This window comes from Pongo abelii, chromosome 1 (genome assembly GCF_028885655.2).
Source record: "Pongo abelii isolate AG06213 chromosome 1, NHGRI_mPonAbe1-v2.0_pri, whole genome shotgun sequence".
NCBI lineage: Eukaryota > Metazoa > Chordata > Mammalia > Primates > Hominidae > Pongo > Pongo abelii.
Window position 1 is genome coordinate 87948596 of NC_071985.2, and position 18032 is coordinate 87966627.

General features: G+C 42.3%; 1 protein-coding gene across 7 annotated transcripts in view; it reads right to left on the reverse strand.

Annotated features, from left to right (window-relative positions):
• C1H1orf226 (chromosome 1 C1orf226 homolog) overlaps positions 1-18032 on the reverse strand; it is a 319795-nt gene that overhangs the window by 93453 nt on the left and 208310 nt on the right. For all 7 annotated transcript variants that reach the window (XM_054526420.2, XM_002809868.5, XM_054526412.2 and 4 more), the window contains one exon: positions 4120-4212. In XM_054526420.2, coding sequence (XP_054382395.1) covers positions 4120-4212 — 93 coding nt within the window. The remainder of the gene's footprint in view (positions 1-4119; positions 4213-18032) is intronic.

The following is an 18032-nucleotide window of genomic DNA, read 5'->3' on the forward strand; positions in this document are numbered from 1 at the left end:
GTTGAGAGACATCAAAGTACAGCTAATTATCTTAGTAACTGGGTTTACATCACAAATTCAACCTAAGATTCATAAAGAATTTGAGATTCATTATCTGTTGGCGTCAGTTCAAGATGACAGCATTTTTAGGTATTTGTTATTATAACCAAAAAGATGTTTTTTACATCTCAATGAGAGTTGATTATATTTGGCCACTGCCTACACTAGTATAACGCACCTGAAGATTACAGTCACCTGAACAAATCCTACAATTAATACTATGGAATTAGCAATTTTTATGGAAGCCTTCCTGTATTTGAGAAAGGATCTCATCCTTTTTTTTTTTTTTTTTCCTTTTAAACTGGCAGATTGACAGGAAGAAAAAGAGGGAGGACAATATGATAAAGGTAACAAACTAGACTTCATTTGATCCAATTGCTAAGTATTTATTTTCTCATAATTTAATGATATTATTACACACAAATAATGTTCAATCAAGCAGCTAGTGAACAGCCATGATTACTGAAAACATACTACATGTGTCTGGTGCCCAGGCAAGTGCTGGGCTTACAAAGATGGCTCCTGCCCTTGCCCTTAAAAAGTTCACTGGAGGGCAGGGACTCACTGTAAACACAGTTCTCAGCCAGGAAACACATCACCATTCACCAATTACAGACAGGCTGGGAGAGAGAGGAGGCTGAGATGGCTGCCTCAGAGATGTTGGACCTCAGAGGGTCCCCTCCTGCTCTAGAAGATTGGGAAACAACATAGTGACCCACTCAGACTCCAGGGGCTGTTTTTTGTGGGTTTTTTTTTTTTTTTTTTTTGGTAGTTCAGTAGATTCTCAAAGACCTAAATACATACAGGTGACCTATATATACACACAAACACCAAAAAGCATGGTTACAGAGCTGGCACAGAGTATCTGAGCTAGAAGAGTTAAATTGATCACCTAATTGAACTCTTCACAGTTGAAGCTGAGAGAAGCAAAATAACATGCTTAGAACCACAGGCCAGGAAGGGTAGAGCCAGGACTGAAACCCAGGTCTTCTCATCTGGGCTGGAGGTTCCTCCCAGCTTGTCACACTGACCTAGTGAAAATCAACAAGCTAACTGTGGGAGGAGAGGACTATTCAACGTTTTTACCCACTAGCCTGGCACAAGCACCAACGAATCAGTGGGCAATGTCAGGCTGTACATGGAACCATTGCCTCACAGCTGAATACAGGCTACGGCTGTCTCTACACCTACAGCTACTTGGCAAAGAGCTCTAGTTCTTAACCCAGTCATGATGGTGATCAGTGACATTTGCCAAGTATTCCATTTCCTTGGCGAAAATTGTGCATTTACACAATAGCATGTCTACTCTCACCTCTCTCAATTCTATAAGCAGAGAGAGAAAGTGTGCATGTGTCTGAGTGTGGTGGTAGCATTAAGATACCAGAGAACTGTCATATGAGAACAAGATGACAAAAAGGCTGATTGCTGTTAATGTGCATTCATCTGTCAGAGATGATGTAAAATGAACCCCGTGGTTAAAGGCATTATTCAAATCACAGCCACGGCCCTGGAACGGACACTAAGTGTGGGTGCAGGAAACAAGATGGGCGGCTCCCTTTTCCCAAGCCTGGCATCAGAAGAGTTAGATCTAGGAAAGACCTGCTAGACCATCTTTTTTTCTGGGCCAGCAGGACGATGAAGCCACACTGGAGATTACCCAGGACGTAGTTTCAAAGTGAGTCACGAGGTCTCATGCACTCCCTCAGGGAGATGCTACTCCAGCCTGGCTTTCATGTGCTTAGTGGAGGCAGAGAGGCTTCTCTCAAGGTGATACCTCAGCACACACTGTGTCATGTGATCCAACCTCAGTTTTCTCACATGCACAGTGGGGAAGCCACCATATGTGGTAAAGGTACATGGGAGAGACAGTGAGGTGAGAAACAAGACTGTGCCCTAAGGGCAAAACTATGAAGTGGCCCCATGATGGACAACAACAGAGGTGTATGAAGATACCTGAAAGGAACAGAGCAGCCGCTAGGACAGCAGGTGTTTACATTTAACCTAATCGAAAGTCAACAGGCTGGGCTCAGTGGCTCATGCCTGTAATCCTAGCACTTTGGGAGGCTGAGGTGGGTGGATCAGCTGAGGTCAGGAGTTCGAGACCACCTGGCCACCATGGCGAAACCCTGTCTCTACTAAAAATATAAAAAGTAGCTGGGCGTGGTGGCAGGCGCCAGTAATCACAGCTACTCGGGAGGCTGAGGCAGGAGAATCAGTTGAACCCAGGGGGTGGAGGTTGCAGTGAGCCAAGATTGCACCACTTCACTCCAGCCTGGGCAAAAGAACGAAACTCCAGCAAGAAGAAAGAAAGAAGGAAGGAAGGAAGGAAGGAAGGAAAGAAAGGCAAACAAAGATAGTCAGAAGTGGATGTGTAGTGGGGTGGTGGGAAGATTCTGGGAGTGTCAGCCGCGGATTGCTGAGGAAAGCAATCTTACACACATGACAAAATTAGCCCATTTTTTTCCTCTGAGGACATCTTTTGCTCAAATTCATATTGTTGTCATCCATGATTTCTTTAACAGGCCCAGGGCTTGACAGGCCTCAGCTTGATGTCCTGCTCAGGAACCCCTAGAGGACAATACTCTAAAGACCGTCCCGTGACTGTCTACTCTGTACATACATGTGAGAGGAGAAGAAGCAAAACAGATGTCCCCAGAGGAAGAACAAGATGGGGCCCATGCACACAGTAAAGGTTTACAAAGGCAAAGACATTTAATTCCCTATACTTGTGAATTTTGAAGAAGGTGGTTCTTTATAAACAGTGTATCTTTTTTCTACATACTTGCAGCATCATAGCCATAAAACACTTTCTAAAACCACCAATGAAAGTATTGAGGGAGCATGAAAGAATAAGTTTTGGATAAATATATGAGACCTTTGTAACCATCCAGAGAGGAAAGCGGCTGCCTCAGGAAGTAGTAAATTTCCCATTGCTACAGGTGTCCAATCATACACTGGACAATGCCCCTTGTACGGACATTATAAACAAGATTTAAGCCCATGGATTGATATGACAAGTGCCCTTTAAGATCCCTCTCAGCTATATGGTTCTTCAAATTTATGTTGCCTACTATGATTCATTTGTCTTTGCTTCCATAACCTCCACACTCTCTCCCTCTAGCCCCGACATTCAAGGTCTGCTTTAAGTCCCATTTGAATTAAGAGCAACTGAGATTTGGAACCAAAAGAAGCTCAGTAGGTCTATGGAGGACTATGATATGGTGCTACCATCAATAAATGTAAAACAAAGGCATCATAAATAAAAAATTAAAATATCAGCAGAATTGAGAAGCAGAGACAAAAAGGGCTCCTCATATATCCTCAATCAGCCAAGCTCTTTTCTGTTTCTTTTTGAAAACACACATCCTTCCACCATATGAATCTAGCCTTTCCAAGGGGTTAATGTTACCTGCCACAACCACATACAACTGGCACAAAACAGACAAGTGTTTAAACAACATATGCTCACTTGCTTGTCTCTCCCCAACTCACACTGAATGGATCAATCCCCCTGCCCGTCCTCCCGACCTGGCCACACCCCACCATCCCCGCACACGGAGCAGCAGTAGTGGCTGGGTCTTGAGGGACGATGTAAATATGGGCTGCAACAGGAGGATGCAAGGACACACAAGGGAGGGGGCTGCATGGCACCTGGGGTGGGACTGAAGGATGCTCTTGCAATTGAAGGGGACAGCTGCTGAGGAAGCCTCCTCTCGCTGCCCAATCCCACTGAACCGTGCTATTCTCACTAAAATTGAAAATATTTCCTGCCATCAGAATTCAAAACTCTAAGATAAAGGTACGAAAATGGGGAGGGGGGGGTTGAAGGCATGGATGACAGGAGGTGACTCCCATCACCTGGGGTACCAGGACTGACTGAGCCAACTGGTGACTAGGCCTTTGGCCTCGCCTCTCCCTACACTCTGCTGCAGCCTGTCAGCACCATTGCTGCTCAAAGCAGAAGAGCTTGCCAGATAAGGGAGGGATTCTTTCTGGAGGCGGGCCCAGAAGAAAAAGTTACCCCATGCCTACCTCCCCTGCTTTCCTCTTCACCTCAGATTCTGGTTCAGAGCTACTTACCTTTTTCTTCTTCTTCAGAATCACTTTCACTCCATCCACTGAAACCATAATGCTCACTTTCTTCTTCTTGATGTTCTTGGCTTTAAACTCATACTGCAAGAAAGAAGAAAACAAAAAGAAAGTGCAATCTGATGAGATCAGTGCATCTATACAGACCCAGCTAGCCCATGCCTGGAAAAAAGGTCCCCAGACAGGTGTGGGGAACAGCTCCTGGGGGCAGGGAGCACCTCGGGGGATGTAAAAGCAGGTGGATGTCTCAGGCAATCTCTGGGTTAGAAACGGGACTCTGAATAGTCTATACCACTTCTCAGCCATCAGCTAGGGTAGATGAGGCCCATCTACTCTCATGAGATAAAAACATAGCCTACTTGGAATATCCCATAAAAAATCAGAACTTTCCCTCAATAACTCATTCTATCATTTAATGACTTCCACGGTCAGGCAAGTATTCCTAGTGTCTCATCAAAGGCTGCAGAAACTACATTCCATCCTCAGCAAAGACTAACAGCTGGCACCAATCTTCACATCAGGGTTTTTTACACACTGAAAGATAATTATGAATTCTAAATTACTCTCTACAAGTTCAATTTCAAATATCCTTTATCTGTGAGTCAGTCTACAAGTCTACCCACAGCCCTGTTAGCCTGAAGATTTTGGCACATCTAGAAAAGATATGGCCTCACAAATCATGTATTTGTTAAGTTTTATTTAGTTATATTTTTAATTGACAAATAATTGTACATATTCATGGGGTATATAGTGACAACCCCTGTGTTTTGAACTCTTATTTGTAGTCCTAGACAGGGATGCTCCAACCACAGACCCATACTGCTGATGGATGTTGGCGTCACCCTCAATCTCAGGTCTTTCTGGTATATTTGTTCATTCATAGCCATCTCTTACATTTGTGTAGCTATTCATAACTGGTGGTATAATTCTACATTCTCCTCAGTGAACTTCATTTCGAGCACTTCTCCAGTTTATTAAAACCATTTTCATCTGATTCCCATCTTACTATCACCACCTAGCAAACTTCACTTGCAAGCTCTCTAATCAAACATCTGGGCTACAGATTAAAAATTAAGAAACACAAGACACAAAGCCCACCCACATCCCTTCTCCGGGACCTTTTATACTCAAGACCTTCTCCTACCATGTTGCCACTCAAGCCTGGAAAAAGGCACCTAACACCTTGACAGTGCATCTGAAACCTAATTATTTCTACAGTTAGTGTTGATAGGCATGAACTTAATCCATCCTAATGAGATAAAAACATAGCCTACTTTGGAAATCTCATTAGAAATCCAGAACCTTCTCTTCACTGTGCCTTTTAATATTCTGATGTTATAAACTCAACTCAGAGCTTCCTACTGTCCTGAGTCTATCCTTTTCACTAAAATCTCAGATCTTCTATTCCACTGTACAGAGTTATTGTTGATACTTCTTGGCCTATCTTTTTCTACAAGAAACATTCTTGTCTCTACAAGAATAGGACCTCACTAACTGAGGTAAGAGATCCTTCTTCACTTTGTCATTGCAGGCTCTGGTCACAGCTGATTTGAGTGTCCTGGTGACAGCAACCTACATCACTGATGACCACAACCTACATCACTCCCAGTCTGGTAGTCACTTCCCCACCTCCACTCTACCCTGTCAGCAGCTCTTCTTTTACCAAGGGGCCCTGGAAGAAGAGCAAACCAGAGCAGCAAACACACAGAGACAGAAGGAAACTCTGCTTCAGCCCAGGAACCCCAGGCCAACTAACAGTAAAGAGTAAAGGGGAAACGGGAGGCAGAGAGGGAGATGGAGACAGAGAAGAAGAGGTGCATCTGACAGGATTTTTTTTTTTTTTTGCACTGGAGTCTGGCTTAGGTAGGACAGGATCTCAGCCATATAACAAATTCCTCTCTAGGTCAGCAGCCACAAACCAGCGAAGGTTAAAGTTGGTTTGATTGGCATGCACTTGAGGACATGGCTCCAGTTTGCAGTGTGTCACCCTGACTGCAGCATTCTGCTCAGCTGCAGTGCTGGATGAACTTAAATAACCTCTGGGTGGGAGAACCGGCAATTACAATCTGCAAGTCGGCTGACTTTGGCCTTGTGCCTACTGAGAGGTGAACCAGCTACATTTCCTGACCACACCTGCGTTTACCTCCAGTCACTTGGGCTTTAATAAACACAACCTTCCAGCTGCACCTCCCTTCTGAGTGAGTCACTAAAATCAGGCTGCTCCTGCTGGCCAAAGGAATACAGAAGAGTGTGTCTGATGCACTCAGGTGGAAGTTAAAGGCTGAAGAGTCCCAGAAACACCCAGAAGAGGACAAAACCTACCCTAGACAGGTTGGATCTCAACTGTTTTATTGTCTTTGGTCTCTTACAGTATATCACTTTCATATGCCCCATATACTTCTCTTTTCTAACAACAAAATCAAAGCAGAAATATCAAGTACCTACCTCTGCAAAACACTACATCATTCTCCCCAGTCCTGGTTTTAGAGAACATACTGCCTGCTATGCCATAACCTTAAATGTCTTATATTTCTGGAAGAATGTTGTAGTTGACCATATCTCTCTTTCTTGCTTGGTCCACCTCCCTGTTGGTTTCACTCTCTCTGTGGCCTTTATTAATCATTTCTCACCCAAGCATAGCAAGAGGCACCCAGCCAGCTCCTTGCTTGTGTATCTGAAAACTTATCTATTTCTACAGTTAGTATTTTGGCAGGCTTGGCCATGCCTTTTAATACCTTCGTCTTAATAACTCAAAAGTGCAACTGAACTTTCTCTTTAGAACTGGAAACAGGCCTCTAATTCAATCACCATGCACATAGTTCCCAATGGCTCTTATAGGGTCTGTGGGCACAGTCACTGCATGGAAAAGCAAGACCAAATGATTTCTCCCAAAACCTCAATGATGGTGACAACACAGGTGCTCCTTACAACAGCTGGTGGAATGCTCTGGAGTCCTTCAAAATGAAGATGGACAAGAGAGGCAGGAAATAGGCCTCCAGGTCCCATCACGGCTGCCAGAACTGCCTGAGCGCTATTTATAAGGACTCTTAGGTTGGACGCACTCTGCATCTTCCCCACCTGCCTGCTGGTCAGATGTCCCATACCTTTTCCAATAGAAAAATTAAAATTAACTTGCAATTATGTTGGAAACTAGGAAAATAAGAGGAAATCAAGTATCTGAAAATGCTTGAATATTATCATTAAGCCATTTGTTTATATGGCAATTATGCTTCACTTGGACAACATGTTATTGTGTTCACTGAGGGGTGAAAAAATGAATTTGGACAGAGGGGAGATAATGGAGTAACCATAAGAATGGAGAAGACAAGGGGCTCTCAGGGACAAGTCCTCCTTTTTCCCAAACTGACTGTGCTGCTCCAAGGTGGAGCACTGCCTGGGCAGGTGGGCTCTGGAGGAAGCATCTGTGTTCCACAGGACAGCAATCCAATTTGCTCAGGCTTTGCCAGGGGCTGAAGAACAAACAAGACTGCTGGTGCCACCGTCTGTGGCTCAGACCAGCCTCCCACAAAGCCCATGCCAGCCCTGCAGTGTGTGCCAACGGGCCTGGCCCTCCCTGAATATGGCCAGGCTGATCTGATGCATTTGCTTTGCCAGCTAGAGCCCCACCAGCCTGGACAGATGAAGCCCTGCAGGAATTGACCTTTCAGGGAACAAAATAATGCAAGTCCTGGAACACCATCTGCAGACTGGAAAGGCCAGGGCAAAGTGTTTGGGGTTTCACAAACAGAGCCTTGGGACCTTGTTTTGGAATAGTGGCCTTGGAACTTAATGTGCTGTGCCAGTCAGTGAGGTCCAGGAAGGGGAAGCTGGGAAGAGCATCCAACAGGAGCTAGGAGTGAACACTCAATGTAAGACATGAGTAAGAACATCGATGAGAAGTTGGAAAGCTGCTGACAGATAAGCAGCCTCATTTCTAATCATCTCCTGACATTCCAGTGCCTCCTTTTTCCCAACTTCCGAAACTGCCTCCTAACACTGTATATCTCCATCCTGGTCACTGAGTATCCAAGAAGGGGAAGCCAGAAGTCTGCAACAGCAGAGTGGGCATCTCATGAAGGGACCAGCCAGCCCTGAACCTGAGGCTGTACTTCAGAAACAGAAGGAATAGAATTACTTCCTCAGAGTCCAGGGGAAGGGCTGGGGCCATCAGATGCTCCTCACACATTTAACAGTCTGTTGTCACAAAAATGTGTAGCTCCCTAAAGAATCCCTGGATGTTTGAAAATACCTGATTTTTTAACATATATAATATATATATGTTAAAAAAATATATGTATATTAACATATCCATGGATTTCTCACACACACACACATAGAGAGAGAGAGGGAGAGCAAGCAAGCAATAAAGAGAGAGAGAGAGAAAAAACAGGATCCTTGGTTCTTCAGTCACCTTGGCCAGAAATAATTTGGCTGGTGATACACTCTCTCACCTGCTTCATAGGAAGCATGTCTCCCTCATTCTTAACCATAAAATTCATTTTGCCAAGTCCTTCTCACTGTCTCTGCAATGCTTAGAGATGTCAGCCAAGACCTGCTTATGAGTCAAGGTGCTCAGAGGCAACTTCACCAAGGGGAGAGGATTCAGTTTGCAAAGGCAAACAGTATGCCAGGCTCTGTAAGTCCTTGACTGTGTTCACTACCTCTCTAGAAGGAGCTTTGGAGCTTCGCTTCTTGCAAATGATCACAGGAAATTTAAAAGTGGACTCTGATAGTGCTGCTGGGCATTCCAGTCATATTCTGTCTACTGTCTTGGTTTCAGGAGTGTGAGCAGATCTCCACAACAAAACCATAAGCACCTCTACCAAAGGTACTGTCTCATAAAGGGTTTTCAGAAAGTCCTTTTGCATGTATTATGTGAGAGTCTAAAAATTTAGACAGTAAGATACAAAATCTGAGTATACCCATGTTCACAGCAGTATTATTCACAACAACCAAAAGGTAGAAGCAACCCAAATGTCTATCAATGGATGAATGGATTCACAAAACGTGGTGTATACATACAATGGAATATTATTCAGCCTTAAAAAGTTAGGACATTCTGACATATGCTACAACATGGATGAATCTTGATGACAAATGGAAGATACTCTATGATTCCACTTATATGAAGTCCCTAGGGTTATCAAACCTATAGAGACAAATAATAGGGGCTGAGCAGAAGGGGAAATGGAAGTTGTTTAACAGGTACAGAGTTTCATCTTTGCAAGATGAAAAAGTTCTGGAGATGGATGGTGGTGATTGTTGTACAGCAATGTAAATGTATTTAATGCCACAGAACCGTACACTTAAAAAGGGTTAAAATGGAATTTTTTTTTTTTTTTTTTTCAGATGAAGTCTCACTCTTGTCCTCCAGGCTGGAGTGCAATGGCGCAATCTCAGCTCACTGCAATCTCTGCCTCCCAGGTTCAAGCAATTCTCCTGCCTCAGCCTCCCGAGTAGCTGAGATTACAGGCACCTGCCACCATGCCTGGCTAATTTTTGTATTTTAAATAGAAACGGGGTTTCACCATTTTGGCCAGACTGGTGATCTGCCCGCCCCAGCTTCCCAAAGTGCTTGTATTACAGGCGTGAGCCACCGCGCCCGGCCTAAAATGGTAAATTTTGTCATGTATATTTTACCACAATACAAAAATGCAAAATCTAAAACACCATGTAACAAACACATTTGTTCTCACGGCAAGTCCACTTAAATTCTGCTCACAAAAGGATATTTCTGGAACTCCCCCACATGCAAGTTAAACATGCCATAGTTTTCCACACTTCCATGTAATTGCATTTGCTATTCCCTATGCCTAAAATGCCCTCCCCACACCATCTGCCTGGTGAACTCTTGTTTATTCTTGAAATATCTGCTCACACTTCTACACAGTGAAGCCAACTCCCGCTTCCCATATCCTCCCCCAGAGTTGGTTACTACAGCAATATGCAAGCCTCTATTATCACTCACTGTTGATTGGTTGATTATTTATTTATCCCACAGGCCATGCCCTTCATGAGAGCAAGAAATATGACTGACACACATTTCTACCCAAGAAAAGAGACCAGGACATAGGAGGGTGATAAATGAATGTCAAAGTAATGAATATAGTTGACAGTGGTTATTCACAGAGCCCAAGAAAAGGCACTGTATATAAAGTAAGCCTTCCAGAAGTTAATTACCAAATTATTAAAATCTGGATTCCATTCCAAAGTGCAAGGACTTTAAGAAGAACTAATCTCCCTTACATGGTCCATGGTCCACAGCACAGTACTGAGCACTTTATCTATGCTTGATACAGGCTTTTAAAAATGAAATCCTGTAGAGCTGTCATTATTGGCCAAAGCCGCTCATAATCATTTGACTGTACAGTTAGGAGTAATGATTGGGGGGATGGTCGTGAGATGAACTTCTGTTCTGTGGGCTACCCAGCTTCCTTAACTTCTGGCTCTTATGCCTATGGAACCAGAATCTTGGGGGCAGGGTTCCTGAGAACCATGGTAGTCTCTGATACTGATGTGACTTGTATTGTTGATTTACATAAAATCTCAGAAATGCCAGCATGACCAACACCAAAGTTTGAAATGAATCTAAATTCCAGAATATCTACGAGGAGTCTTGGAAACACTGGGTAGAGACATTTATTTCCCATCTACCTACCTCAATCCCAGCATAACTTATTTTTGCAATAGTTATATTATTGAAAATTGGGTATAAATAAAATCTCTACAATCTCCAAAATACTCAAAAGGAAACACAGAAGCTACTTTTTAAAGAAATACTCATTGTCATTATATAGAAATGAAGTATCATCCTACTTTGTAGACCAAGGAAATCTAAAACTCAAGTTCTAAATCCCATTTGGAATACTTGATAAAAAGGCAGAATCACAGGCCCAGGCTTTAGAAATGTTTATTCAGCAGATCAGAAGTACGGCCAAAAGTTGGCATTTTTTAAAATGCAGATGGTAATGTAGATCATGCTATTCAGAAACACTACTTTGGGCCACAAAAGCAAGGATTATTATACATTTTTATTTGCATTAAGAATTGCCATAAACTAATCAATGTGTCTTAATCATATATGTACTATTTTTTAAGTATAGCTATTCTTGTAACAAGATAGATTCTTATGAAAGTGCTATTGCTAGTTGTTGTCATCCACTTTCTAAACCAAAAGCTACTAAAATAAAAAGTATTACTTTGGGAGGAAATTCCACACAGAGTGCTAAGCATTAGGTATTCATACTTTACCTTTCACACATTTTTTACATCTGAATTATTTCTTTATTATTTATTTAAATAGAAACAGAGTTTTGCTATGCTGCCCAGGCTGATCTCAAACTCCTGGACTCAAGCAATCCTCCCACCTTGGCCTCCCAAAGTGTTAGGATTACAGACATTAGCCACGGCACCCAGCCTGAAATAGTTCATTAAAAAATTTATAGAGGAAACTTTGTGTTTGAAATGTTTGAGGCCACCAGGGTTGACCAAGCTTTTCATCTTATAGATGAGAAACCAGTGCCCAGGGATGATAAGAGACTTCCCAGGTTCATTAGCAGAAAACCCATATCTGGAACCTACATCTCCTGACTCTTGGCTCTGTGCTTGTTATGTTCCCCAACACTTGTGTCTTTTTTAGTAGCTCAGAATCATGGCTCCAGGAAATAAAATTATTCATTCATTCCTCCATTCATTCAATACATGGTTAATGAGCTCTCTCATGAGCACACAAACCCCATTTTATAACAGAAAGCAAGAAGAGGAATAAGAACATATTGGAAATTAACTTCACAGGACCAGGAACATTCCACACCCAGGGACACATGTCAATAACCTGGGAAGGGTATGAAATTACCAGTGAGGACAGGAAAACATGGTAAAGAGACCTTCTGAACTTAAGGAGGGCTTTGGGGCAGGAAATATTCAAGCTCGTTGCTGTTTGGAACATTGAGAAGGTGGAAGAGAGGTTCGTGCACACACAGATGTTCTGTGAGGAGGCTGCATTTCCACAGTGTCAGGAAACCAGCATGATGGCATAGGGCAAGTTAAACAGGCCCTTGCATGGAAGGCAGCGGCAGCCTCAAGTGCAAGCAATCTCAGGCTGTGTACTCAGGGGAGCTCCAAGTGGTGGTTGCTCCCTGTAGAGAGGAGACGAGATAGCCCCGGGAATACAGCCATCACTTTTCTCTGACCAGGAGCATGCTGACAGGTCACGGGGAGCTGAACAACAACCTAAATGATTAAGGGGCCTGAAGGGGTGATTTATGAAGCAAGAGGAATACCAGTACTAACAATCATCTGCTGCTTTCAGCTGCTTTCTCCTCTATATCTCTCACAGCATGTTAAAAACAAGTATTAGAATATTCTCTTCTTTAAGTAAAAAAAGAGACAGAGGTGGATGGCAAGATAAAAATACAACAGTATAAACCCTACTCCGGTCAATTCTATCATTCCCCACTAATATCTAGCCTAGACTCTCCTCTAAACTCCTCTAAATGGTTAATATATGATGTAAGTAGGAAGACTAGAGACATTAACAACATTCCTGGCAGAAAGAAAAGGTACTTATTTAAGGTGATGAATGTCCCAGTCACCCTGATTTGATCTTTACAATCTATATGAATGTATCAAATTATCACATGTACCCCAAAATATACACATCCATTATGCAGCAATAAATAGTCTTGCAGAGGAGTGGGGCAGAGATAACACTGTTACCACAGTATGATTCATATCTACACACACACACACACACACGCACACACACATGTAGAAGGAGTAAATGTTTCCCAGTATTTAGAAGAGTCATGAATCAAGGATTTACGGTTTTCTGCCTCAGACCAAAAGTGGGTATGAGACAAATGATGAATCCTTTTGTCTTTCTAGGGTTCAATTTACCTCTCTTGAAAAGAAGGTAATCAATCATGTTTAATAAACCTCCCAGCACCTCTCACTATCTGCCACACACATCCCACACTTACCTTGTGAAGTTAGGTGAAACAATTTGCATGAAGTATTATGAAATCAAAGAAGCTACGCTGAATAGTAATGCTATTTCACAGCAAGTATTCACATTCTTAGCTACGTGACCTTGAGCAAGCCACCTACCCTACAGAAGGGTATAATTCTTCCCTTCTGTGAAGCCAGGGTATTGGGTTAGATTACACCTTCCCAGCTCTAAACATAACTCAATGTGATACGAACCTTCATAGCTCTTGTAGGAAGAGTTAGATGGGCAGGCACACTTGAGGAAGGTGGGGCAAATGTATAGCAACATGGAATTGAAGGCATTTGGTGAGGCCAGGTCAATCCCAGAAGCAAGGGAAGGGGATGGAAGGGAGAAAGGATGCAGACAGATGGGGAAAGTTCTAAAATGGAAAAGAAGTTACTATAGTTTTGCATAGAAAGTAGGAGGGTGCTTAAGGGTTTTAAAAAGAGTGAAAAATAGAGGTGCAAATCCTGAACATAATCTTGGCAACAGCACTGAGGATTCAGGAAGAAGAGACACTGTAAATGAGAAATCTAGGAAAGACTAGAGACATATATCAAGCACTGCACAGTAAGAATAAAGAAAATATCTGGATGAAATCACTATATAGACTGAGAAGCAGAATAAGGAAGTGGTCCCTAAATCCCTTGCCTGGAAAAGGTAGCAATGTTTTCACCAATGCCAGCGTACGTGAACAAAAGAATGTGTTATACATTGAAAAAGTCTATCTTGCACTGGAGAATCAGGTAATAGGAGTTAGACAGGATGTGGGGGTCACACAGCCATTCATGTGGGACTGCTTTTCCTACGCTCTCCCAAGTCTTCTACCCATTGAATCTCCCCATACTAAGCTTAGGGTGAGCTTAGACTTTCTAACATGATGAGCAAGAGATAAGGGTAAATTTGGAAAACCTGTGCTTGCATTCATCCATTAGGATCATACAAGTTCCAGATGTAAGGTGTCTGGGAGGAGAGAAACTACAGTAGGCAGAACTGATGGCCCCAGTGAATATTCGTGGTATAATGAAAGGTATGATGGAGAAGGTAATTCTTGAGAGGTACTGAAGAAACTATTTGAGGAGGAGGAGGAAAATAATAAAATCAGAATTTGGAGGGCTCTCGAAGTCACAGTGTTGTCTCTGTCGAGCAATCATTCAGCCTCTAACAGAATACTGGCAGCTGTCTTTGAAAAGCAGTTTCTTACAATAAAACTGGAAGCTACACCCAGAAGATTCCACTTATATGACTCTCTAAACTGGTGCTTCTCAAACTTGAAGGTCCACATAAATCACTCAGGGACCTTGTTAAATTACAGGCCATTCTGCAGGTCTGGGGAGAGCCAAGGGTTCTTTATTTCTAGCGTAGTCTCCGATGATGCTGACACTACTGGTACACAGACCACACTTTGAGAAGCAAGGAGCCAGAACTACAGTATGTAAGTCCAGAAGGTATTTGGATATGTCAGCTTTGTGAACTAACGATCTCTAAGGTTTCTTTCAGTGCTAACATTCAATGATTCCTACCAATTATATATGTCAATATTCTGAGTTACATAAAAATTGAGACACGAGGTGTTTCTCAGGAACAACCACCTTAAGACGGCCCCAAATCAAACTCTAATATACAACTCTCATACATAAATGATATAAATACAGTAACCAATACACAAGTTCCCAGAATGGAGGGGAATCTGAAGTTATTGACTTCTTTCAAAGCATAATAATTATCTACTGTCAGTAGGTGGCAATATTTCCTTGGGGTTATGGGATTGTAAAGTGGAACCATGGTTCTCAGCCTGGGCTGTAAACTAGAGCCAACTGGGAAACAAAAAATACTGGTGTCTGGATCCCACCCCCAGAAGTTTTGATGTAATTGGTCTAGAGTGCAGCCTGGACGTTGGGCTTTTTTTTTTTTTTTTTTTTTTTTTAAGCTACCCAGGTGATTCTCATGAACAGCTAAGACTGAGATCCACTAAAGTAGAGTGAGGTTTAACAGACCATAGAAACTAAGAAGTCAGTGCTGTTCACCACATCACTCCTGATTCCCTGCGTCTCCCCGTTCTTCACTGGGACTGACTGATGCACCACATGATCTCTATTCCATTTCATCTTCCCTTCCAGCCCATCACCATAGGTAACTCCAAGGCTGCACCAGACATTACGTCATCCAAATTTCTATGACAACAAATGAAATTGGGTGAAGAGATGCCAGGATGGTTTATGTAGGAAGAGCACTGTTTTCTGCAGGACTGTTTTCACCATAGCAAAGTGCCATAACCCAACTCATCCCCAGTACCAGCCTTGACTCCAAGGGTCAGTAAATTTTTTTCTGTAAAAGACAAAATGGTAAATATTTTATGTTCTGAGAGCTATGTGATCTCTGTTGCAACTATGCAACTCTCTTGTTCCAGCACAAAAACAGCCATAGACAATACAGAGATAAATGAGTGCAGCTATGTTCCAATAAAGCTTTATTTATAAAGGCACTCAGTGGGCCAGAGTTGATCCATGAGCCATGGTTTGCCAACTCCTACCTTACCTCATTTGAGTTCCCTCTGAATTTTGTGTCTCCGCTCTATTAAAGCATGTGGCATTACCAAGCACAACCACTGTGACATCCAGAGTGCAGGAAGGAGTCTACCGGATAGAGACTGAAATGTGTGGGAGGGCCCCCGAAGACAGATGAGATTTGAACATGGATCCAAAGCAGAGCAAGGTGACTATTCAGAAACGAGGATGAAAATGGGGAAGAAGCCCCCACTACAAACTGCAAAATCCTAATCCTGGGATTATTTTCCCATAGAAAAAACAATCTGTAATGTAAGGCAGGTTTCCCCCTCCAACTATGATGGAAATCTAAAGTCAAACTTGACAGGGAAAGAGAATGAACTACTGAGAGTGAGATGTGACCAGATCAGGCAAAAAACCAAAATGAACATGAAAATAAACCTCATACCTTATGCCAAAAATAATTCAAAGTGCATCACAGGCTTAAGTGTAAAACTATAAAACGTTTAGAAGAAAATGGTAGGCAGATCACCTGAGGTCAGGAGTTCAAGACCAGCCTGGCCAACATGGTGAAACCCCATCTCTACTAAAAATACAAAAATTAGCCAGGTGTGATGGAGCATGCCTATAGTCCCAATTACTCAGGAGGCTGAGGCAAGAGAATCGCTGGAACCCAGGAGGCAGAGGTTGCAGAGCCAAGATCGTACTACTGCACTCCAGCCTGGGTGACAGAGTGAGACTCCATATCAAAAAAAAAAAAAACAAAAAAGAAAAAACAAAAACAACAACAACAACAAAAAACTTTGTGACCTGGGTTTATATAGAATTTCTACATATGATACCGAAAGCATGATCCATAAAAAATAAAAAACTGATTAATTAAACTTCATAAAATTAAACTTGCTCCGTGGAAGCCAGTTTTAAGCGAATGAAAAGACAAGTAACAGACTGGGAAAAAATGCTTGCAAATAGGGCACCTGACAAAAGATTTGTATCCAGAATACATTCATATAAAGAACTCTCAAATCTCAACAGCTGTAGACAACACCCAAAGCAAAAAATGGGCAAACGACTCAAATGGACACTTGATTAAAGGGGATATATTGAAAGCAAATAAACACATGTAAAGAAACCAACAAGTTTTGGTAGTTGGTTGTTTTTGTCTAACAGGAGGAACTGGGACAGGTGAGGCTCATGCCTAGGAAACAAGGCTAAAAAATTATAACTGCCCACTGGGATTTTTAAAGTCTGAATCTTGAGCTCCAGGGCCTATTGAAACACACTCAGACCTGATTACAGCTCCCTAAGACAATAGGGTATTCTCCCAAGTCTGGAATAATGGCCTCCCATGAAAAGATGTTCAATATCATTAGCTGTTAGGGAAATGCAAATTAAAACCACAGTAAGATCCCACTATATACATATTAGAATAGATAAAATTAAAACAACAACGAAACACTGTATGGTAGATGCACCTGACAAAAATAACAAGAAATTAGGGTTGCCACATGCAGGTTGCTGAGGGAAGTGTGCCAAGTGAGGGTGCTATATAAACTGCATGCTTTTTACAGGCGGTTATCATTCTCCTCTCCAGCCTGCAGCCACTGGACCATCTCTGTATGTAAGTTCCCCCAAATAAACCTCATGTTTTGTTCACCGGTTCTGGGTCTCTCCTCCGGCCTCTTGAACCTGCTGCCATCCCTACTGAAGTCAACAGGTCCAGCACAACAGACGCCAAACACCCGGGAGGATGCAGAGCCACTGGACTTCTCACACATTGCTGAAGGAATGGAAAATAGCACAGCCAAAACTAATTTGGCGGTCTCTTAGAACGTTAAACATACACTTACCATATGACCCAGCATTACCTCAGCTAGGTGTTTATCCTAGAGAAAGGGAAAGTTATGTTCCCACAAAGACCTGTACATGAATGTTTAACAGCTCTATTATAATTACCAAAATTAGAAACGACTCAAATATCCTTCCACAGGGTGAATGGATAAGCAAATTGTGGTATATCCATGTAATAGAATACTACTCAAAAATAAAAAGGAAAATACGCAGTTCATGTGTGATACAGTATTGTTACAGAAAGTTAGAGGGGAATTGGTTGAAATGCAAAACAAATTTTTAACAAATAAAAAGGAATGAACTACTGATACACACAAAACTTGAAAGTATCTCTACCTTGATTGGGGTGAAGGTTACATGAATCTATACAGACACATACATTCATAAAACTATACCCCCAAAATCAATTTTACTGTTAATTTTAAAAATAAAATGAAAATTAAAGTCCTTTGGGCTGGATGAAGTGTCAGGATAGGAGATGCTTCCCAAACTCCTCCTCCTCAGGTGGAGTGAATGAAAACCTTGCCCCCAGGCCTCCAAGGTTAGCACAGACTGAA